Source organism: Podarcis muralis, chromosome 5 (assembly GCF_964188315.1).
Source record: "Podarcis muralis chromosome 5, rPodMur119.hap1.1, whole genome shotgun sequence".
In the NCBI taxonomy this organism is placed as follows: Eukaryota; Metazoa; Chordata; class Lepidosauria; order Squamata; family Lacertidae; genus Podarcis; species Podarcis muralis.
Genome location: NC_135659.1, coordinates 96,176,445 through 96,185,196, shown reverse-complemented (window position 1 = coordinate 96,185,196; position 8,752 = coordinate 96,176,445). Strand labels below are relative to the sequence as shown.

Here is an 8,752-nt window from a genome sequence, read left to right as displayed (position 1 = left end):
ACTAAAAAGTGGAGGTTTGGTTTTTATAATCTTGAAGAAGTACCCTATCAATGTTTGTTCTGAGCTAGGATTTAGTGTCTAGGGTTAAACTAGGGGAGATTATTTTAATTTAATTGCATTTTGTTTTCAAATGTAATGGTTATTATTTGCCCTGAGCCTCGTAAGGCAAAGCAACCTACAAATTAAATAAAATAACATTTGAAACGACACAAATAAAACAGTGCAAGAAGTCCACATTTGTTCCTTGTGCAGGGTTCCTCCCCATCCCTGGTACTATGTAACAACAAACTACAATTTAAAGAAGAACAAGCCGTGGAGAGGAAGGAAGGAAGGAAGGAAGGAAGGAAGGAAGGAAGGAAGGAAGGAAAAGAAAGAAAGAAAGAAAGAGAGAGAGAGAGAGAAAGAAAGAAAGAAAGAAAGAAAGAAAGAAAGAGAAAGAAAGAAAGAAAGAAAGAAAGAAAGAAAGAAAGAAAGAAAGAAAGAAAGAAAGAAAGAAAGAATAGCTGGATGAAGCTCTGGGGCTACTGAGTGGCATATGACTAACTCCAGCCCAAAGGATGCAAATCAAGGGGCATCTCAGGGAGCAACCAGTCCCACGACCAGATGGCTGGGCACTCATCCGAATGGACAAGCATTCACGGAAGGAAGGAGAAGGCAGTGGGCTTTTGGGTACTATGGCAACAGATAACAGGAGCCCCTTCAATATTGCTGCTTCAGCAGTGCAGGCTAGCTGCCCATCTTGTCTATAAATGCCGCCATTTGGCAAACTAAGATGCAGCATTCGCACCTGCCTTAGGCAGCCAGAGGTGTATCAGCTGACTATATAACACACTTTCTCCTCAAAGGGGAAAAGAAAGTCCTATCAGGAGGCAGCTGGGAGAAAGACAGGTTGTCTGCAGAAAGTACGGCCTGATGTATATTTTGGAGACTGCACAGAAGGAAGTGCGTATTTTCCCTTCACAACCAAAAGCTTAGTTACTCAAGTATATGGCTTCTATCCTTCAATCCTCCTACCAAAAGGTGTAAAAAATGTTTAAAGACCAGCTCTACCAAAGAGACAGTTCGGTCTGTATTTCTGATAATAAGAGAACCCAAATTTCACTTGGGCTTCAGACAGCAAATTATGGAACCACTAACTTGACCAATATTAGCCAATGCCTTTCTAGAAGGTGGGAAAATCTGCTGAATCTTAAGGTGGCATTAGTGCAGCTGAGGATAACAGTACAATATATTGCACCCAAATAATGTAAGTGGGTGTGTGAGTGTGTTAACTGCTAGTTCTAACACAGGAGATGTGCGATTCAGCTGTGGGAGGGGCAGGAGCACACAGCATTGAAATACATTAAGAGCAAGAATAAGGTCCACACAGAAATATTTGAAGTTGCCTTATTGTTTTTTAGGATATGTGGATGCTCTGGAGCATGCAGCCTCTTAAAAATCATTTTTATTGCCAGCTGATCGATATGTAGCTTGACAATGATGTTTCTTTACATCCTTACAGACTTTTAACAAACATCACTGTCATCTGTCATGACAATTAGTTGGGCCCAACAGCCCATAAGAAAAAGCAGGACAGCATATATACATACACCTCCCTTCAAGACACCTCATAGTGAGAAAATCCATCATGCACTTGGCTCAAGGGTCAACAAGCATAGCAGCAATGCAACAAGAAAGATCTGGCTTACATTTCTATGACTGGTATCAAACTCTTTCATATGGACAGTGTCCAAACACAGAATTGTTGTAAGAGACCCAGTGTCAACTGACCCATCCCATCTCCCTGAATTAAAACATGTCTTCTTCCTTAGAACCACATGGGCTCCCCAAGCAGCTGATTCCTTCTTTCCATGCAATGTCCACAAAAATGGGAGGAACAAAGCCTTGAAAGTTCACTTTCACTTTCTCCTCCTTTCACGGACAGAGAAAGGAACATGTGCACATAAAACACCACGTTTCATGTTCTCAATCGCAAACCACTTCTGTGCTTTCCAGGTGCCCCCTGCCCTTCGGAGCAACTCCAAAGGCTCCAAACTTACCAAGGTATGCCGTTTCATGTGCTCCCGGCGGGTGAATTTCTTCCCACAAATTTCACAAGGGTAGGGTCGTTCTCCAGTGTGGGATCGCATATGCCTCTTCAGGATACACTGGTGCATGGCTGAGAAACTGCAGTAGGGGCATTTGAACTTCTTTCTGATCACCGTGAATTCGTTTACTGGAAGAGAAACACAACACAGTGCAGGTTACAACTCTAGCACAGTCCTGTTCTTCAGCAGACGCACAACTAACTGCTTATCCAACAGACCAATAGAAAAACTCTTCTAATGGGAATCAAGGGCACAAAGGGCAAAGCTCCAGAAACTTCTTTTGTAGCAGGGTTTTTAGTATTCTTGCTGTAACCTTATAGACTCACACGCCATTCCCATACTTACAGGCCCATTCCCATATTTATCTAGAATTCCATTTATTGATTGATTTATAAGATTTCTTACCCACCCTTCACCATAATGTCCCATGGTGGGTTACAAGAATAAAATATACAATTATAAAGACAGATACAACTATCACAATGATGAATCACAGAAAAACTGCTCCACATGGAACAGAATGATGTGACAGAGCAGGAAGTATGCACTGGGCGTCTTAATTGTTGTTCCTTTTGTTGTTGTATACCACTGAAGTGTTCTTATAGAGACGTAACCCTCTATAAATAGACTAACACTAAGTTAAGGTTCATTGTCTTTCCTCATGGAAAGTTGGCCAACTCTTATAAAGACAAGCTGTGCTCTTCTGTTTAATGGGGGCGTATTTCATGGGTTCAGGAAGGCCCTCACAAAAATGGTACTCACAGAATCATAGAAAGGAAGAGTTGGAAGGGATCCCAAGGGTGATCTAGTCCAACCCCCTGCAATACAGGAATCCTGCACACAACCATCCTTGGGCAGCATTAGAAACAGAGATATGAAAGCTAGGAGCGAAATGGCACCTTAAACCTAGGTTATGGGCACAACAATGGAATGTCTAGGCGCGCTTTTTTATTACAGAAGTACAAAGCTGAAAATGAATGAACTGCAGCTAAAATATTATGTTCATTTTTCACATGGAATAGTCCTTCCCCAGCCCACTCCCCTAATATTCTCAAGAGGGTCTCTTCTCCAGTCTTCAGAGAGTAGCTGGAAGTGGGGAGGCAGAAAAAGGTCCTCCTTTTTTTTTCCTACTCTGCAGTTTTAATCTGAAATCTTAGGCACAGTACTGTGCCCAGAGCTCAGAAAGTGCTGGCACTAATGAAATTCCCGGTCGCAGAATGCGCCTAGAACAACGGAGGTTTCGAACACTGTCTCTGGGTGGGCTCCAACCACCAGTAAAGGTAAAGGGACCCCTGACCATTAGGTCCAGTCGTGGCCGACTCTGGGGTTGCGGCGCTCATCTCGCTTTATTGGCCAAGGGAGCCGGCGTACAGCTTCCGGGTCATGTGGCCAGCATGACTAAGCTGCTTCTGGCAAACCATTATGGTTAACAGCCAGATGCACTGACCCACTGTGCCACAGAGATTCATCTCAATCAACCTGCACAGTTTCATAACACAATATATTGGGAACCCCAATAAGCTTCCAAGATTTACCAGGGAGATCACTAATTCAAAGGGTATTCTGTTTTTTAAAATATGAATAAATGCCAGTGGAAGCAGATGAGTTTCCCTGGGGGGAAAACCACCTGAATCAATCTTTACCTACACAACTAATAATCCCCTGTAACATACAGCCATGGAAAAATACTGGGTATGTTCTAGCCTAGGGTTGCCCTCTCAGTGCATGCTAGGCTATAGTGAAGCCCAGAAGGCCTGGCCAGTTCCAAGAATGAAGTAAGCATATACCCAATAATATTTTGCTGTGGTGTGTACTAATACCCAATAGCGGGAATTAGCAAAAAAATCTCAACAGCAGATGCTTCCTATTAGGACAGGATAGTATCAAGGTCTGAAATTCTGTACAAGCAAATGTATTGATTTAAGCTGCAACACCTTTGTACTGGTTAGAGACCCATACAGATATCACCGTGTCATTGCAGAAACAAGAAGTAGCTTCATCAGAAAGGTTTTTCTGGTGGGACTGTCAAATACTTTGCTGTAGCTGAAGATTGTCAGTACTGTATCTCCAAGTTCTGATGAAACACCAAGAAAAAGAAGTAACTATTTTCTAAAGTCAAAACAAAAAAAAATTCCTTCCAGTAGCACCTTAAAGACCAACTAAGTTAGTTCTTGGTATGAGCTTTCGTGTGCATGCACACTTCTTCAGATACACAGTGTGCATGCACACGAAAGCTCATACCAAGAACTAACTTAGTTGGTCTTTAAGGTGCTACTGGAAGGAATTTTTTTTGTTTTGACTATGGCAGACCAACACGGCTACCTATCTGTAACTGGAACTATTTTCTAAAGCACATCCTCTGTTACTTGTTCTATGTGCAGGTGCCTGGTAGTTCAGGCAGAGCTCGCCTTAGCAACAATGACCTGATGCTTGGAATCAGGCCAGAAATAACTTGCTGTGAGTCAGTGAACCGTAAATGCAACACACCAATGACTGCATGCAGGACCTCATTTTATAATCCTGGACTAGTCCCAAAGTGAAATAGCGCTTGTGGGGTAACATCGCTATTAACCTTTCAAATGCAGAATCGCGCGTTGACCAAAAAACAAGAAAAGGGTTGCACACTTATCTAATTGCAACCACCTATAAATCATTTTCACTGCTGCAAACAGAGAGAGTGTACTAGCAACAGCAAACAATATCTTGTGTTAAATTATTTTTCTATACACGATATAGCTCACAATCCCAATTAAATATCGGGATTTTAGTACTCCCCTTTGTGACTTTGTGAATATTTTGGATGAAAAATTCACATAATTTTTTGGACTCTCAGTAGTGCTTCTCCTTGTTGTCCTGCTTTTAGAAGAGATGAGCACTCAGATAGACTCTAGGGAAACTGCAGTAACGAGAGCCCCGGGGTCTAATTTGCCAACAGACTCTACAGAGCAGCTGGGTAAATGCTTCCCCCTCCAAATAAGGTTGGAAGTGAAATATGCACTAACTAAACAGGTGAAAACAGCAGCTTGGATCTTATTTATTGAAAGGTAATCATCTATTTAAATTAACAACTTCCAGAGGGATAGCCATGTAAGTCTGCAACAGCAAAAACAACAAAGTCCTTAAAGACTAAAAATTTTATTATGGCATAATGCCATAATAAATTTATTAGTCTTTAAGATTTCAGAATATTTCTTTTATCTAAATATTCACTCTCTTCTGTACTGCTTTATCTTAAAATATCACATATTAAATCATGATGGTAAACCTTGATTAAACCCAGATGGCCTTCTCCATAATAGCACCCCTGTAGGAGAACATGCTCCCCTCTAGAGGTTTAGTTGGAACCAATATTATCCAGATTTAGGCACCAGCTGAAGACTTGTCTTTTCATCAGGCTTTTTAAGGTAGTGGGACGCTTAAATTCAGGAAAGTGAAAGGCTGGTTTTATTCTATTATGTGTGTTACTTATGATTTTGTTCTTAACATTTATTACTTTATGAAATTATTGTTTTAACCTGGAGTCACAGGACAAAGAGCAGAGTGTAAGTTTTTTTTACAAATAAAAATGATAAATTTTACGAAACCAAATTTGCTAGTACCAAAGATTTGGGTCCTAATGGTCCAAGTTTGGGAGTCTGCAGGAAAAATCAAGGTGGCAAACAAAATAATAATAATAATAATTTATTATTTATACCCCGCCCATCTGGCTGAGTTTCCCCAGTGGCTCCCAATCGAGTGTTAAAAACAATATAGCATTAAATATTAAAAACTTCCCTAAACAGGGCTGCCTTCAGATGTCTTTTAAAAATAGGATAGCTGCTTATTTCCTTGACATCTAATGGGACATCTGATGGGCAGGGAGGGTCTCAGCCTGCGTACCTGATGGAGCTGGTAGACAGCTGCCCTGGACACAAAATTAACCTGCGCCTCAATGGACAGCTGTGAGACCAAAATGACTCCCAGGCTGTGCACCTGGTCTTTCAGGGGCACAGTTATCCCATTCAGGACCAGGGAGACCCCCACACCCACCTGCCCCCTGTCCCCCCAAAACAGTACTTCTGTCTTGTCAGGATTCAACCCCAAACTGTTAGCCGCCATCCATCCTCCAACCGCCTCCAGGCACTCACACAGGACATTCACCGCCTTCACTGGTTTTGATTTAAAAGAGAGGTAGAGCTGGGTGTCATCTGCATACTGATGAACACCCGGCCCAAACCCCCTGATGATCTCTCCCAGTGGCTTCATAGAGATATTAAAAAGCATGGGGGAGAGGACATAACCCTGAGACACCCCCACAAGTGAGAGCCCAGGGATCTGAACACTCATCCCCCAACACCACTTTCTGGACACAGCCCATAGGATGATTACACTACGGATAATGGGAGGAAAAATGCATTTTATACAGAAGAAACTAACCATATTGTGATCAATATGCCGACTGTATGCATTCTAATGATTCCTCCTTTTATAAAAAGGAATCCCAATTAAAGACTTATACAAAGAATGTAAATGTGCACATACAATTGCAAATAGTCCACCTTACAAGAGGTGGGAGTTTCTTGGCCAAAGAAGGGAGGCAAGAGAGAATGAAGATAAAGGTATGGAGACTAAGGGATGAGCAGTTACAACAGGGGAACAGAGAACAGTCACCATGGGAGAGTCTCATGGCTGTTACATACAATACACACTGAATGTCATACAGAGACCATCTTCAATTGGAGCACCTTCATGATTGGCACATATACCTACTTCAAATACAGTACTAATGTTCATGTTTTCTTATCTTATGCTCCCAATGGTTTCATTCTATTCAAATAATATTTGAACAGAGGTGCCATGTGTCAAGAAGGTGATGTAGTTACTGTTCATGCCAACTCTGTAGGCAAGGAAGTTCATTAATTAGCATCAAACATGGACCTGAGAGATGTGAGTTCACAGGAGCAACACATTTAATGTCAACTTTCCCCCTAAACCGACCATTTGCTAATTCTCAAATTAAGTGAGTCACCACAAGCTTCAGATGGAAACAAGTGAAACTAAACTAGGTGAAAACTAAAGAGACATGATTAAAAAAGAGAGAGAGAGAACAGAACTGATGCTTTTAGCACATTGGCTGTTAAATCTCAAGTAAATTGAATAAAATAATACTGAATGATCATACACTTCCTTTTAGAGGTAGATGCTTGGTTTTTCTTAATTTATATACACTCGGGAACCGCTATATTGCAGCCCAGTTGAGTAAATCAGTTTCCGCAACAGCAGCCCATTCACACAACAGAGGGAGCATAAAGTTAAGATATTCTTTAATCAAGCAGTACTGCAAGCACAATTTGAAACAGATGTACAATATTATCACACCTAAACACCCGTTATCAGTCAAAATAAATACTTCAAGGATTTATAATTCTATACCAAAGTCTAAGAGTTAATCTAAGTGTGCATTCTAATTCTTAGCCTACTCTTATTTGATGTTTAAGAGATTCATCTCGCTTTGACTACACCCAATACAACCTGCCTTCTTAATATCCAAATATCATTCTTATAAGGTAGTGATCAGCAAACGGGATCAAGTTATAGTGATAGCCCCTCTCCAGTTGCCCCTCTTCACTAGCAGTGGACTAGACAAAATAAATGGCTTGTATTAGATAGGTTCATAATAAACGAGTTACTAAAAAGTCTAGACAAAATGAGCAAACTATAAGCTGTTCAAGTAAAGGTCACTGAGGGTTAACTACAGCCTGCACTTCAACTTCACTATTTTAAAAACTATTCAGCCACAGACACAGAACAAGCAACTTTACAAAGAAAGTGACAGCCATGTAATTGGTTAATTTCTCAAAGCTTCATTAAGACAACCGAGAGCAGAAGGTAGTATAACTGAGCTATGGCTGCTAAGACTGTGGATAGCTCATCCGATTATAATCTCTATTCATAGGCTTTTCAGGTTTTTGTAGTCTTCCAAAAAACCTGTGAGTGAGTGAGTGAGTGAAAGCACCATGTGCAAGGGAATCATTCCAATGGCTACTAAAATCATACCATCTTCAACAACTCTCAAAGCTACTGCTTATATATTTTATTGATTAAATTTGTATACCATCCTTCCTTCAAAGATCTCAGGGTGGTTCACAGCATACAAATAAAAAATACAAATATAAAATACTTAATAAAAACAAGAACAAAACAATAACCACCTTGCTTCCACAACACATTTAAAAGAACACATAATGTTAATCGGGGGAAAGGCCTGGTTGAAGAGGAACATTTTTGCCTGGCGCCTAAAGATGTACAGTGAAGGCCCTAGGCGAGCCTCCCTGGGGAGGGCATTCCACTGCAGAAAAGGCCCATTCTCATGTTGCCACCCTCCGGATTTCTCATGGAGGAGGCACACGACAAAGGGCCTCAGATGGTGATCTCAGGGTCTGGGTCGATTCATATGGGTAGAGGCGGTCCTTGAGGTATTGAGGTCCTGAGATGCTTAAGGCTTTATAGGTCAAATTCAGCACTTTGAATTGGGCCTAGAACAGTGTTTCCCAACCGGTGTTCCGCGGCACACTAGTGTGCCGCGAGACGTTGCCTGGTGTGCCGCGAGATGTTGCCTGGAGGGAGGTGGGCGAGTCGGGCGGCGGCGGCGAGGAGAGGCCGCCCAGCGCGGGGCTCTCGCCGTC

The 8,752-nt window shown here is 41.6% G+C and overlaps 1 protein-coding gene across 1 annotated transcript in view; it reads right to left on the bottom strand.

Annotated features, from left to right (window-relative positions):
• Positions 1–8,752, bottom strand: part of ZBTB46 (zinc finger and BTB domain containing 46) — a 56,738-nt gene that overhangs the window by 8,783 nt on the left and 39,203 nt on the right. Inside the window, exon 5 of the mRNA XM_028735491.2 lies at positions 2,040–2,215. Coding sequence (XP_028591324.2) covers positions 2,040–2,215 — 176 coding nt within the window. The remainder of the gene's footprint in view (positions 1–2,039; positions 2,216–8,752) is intronic.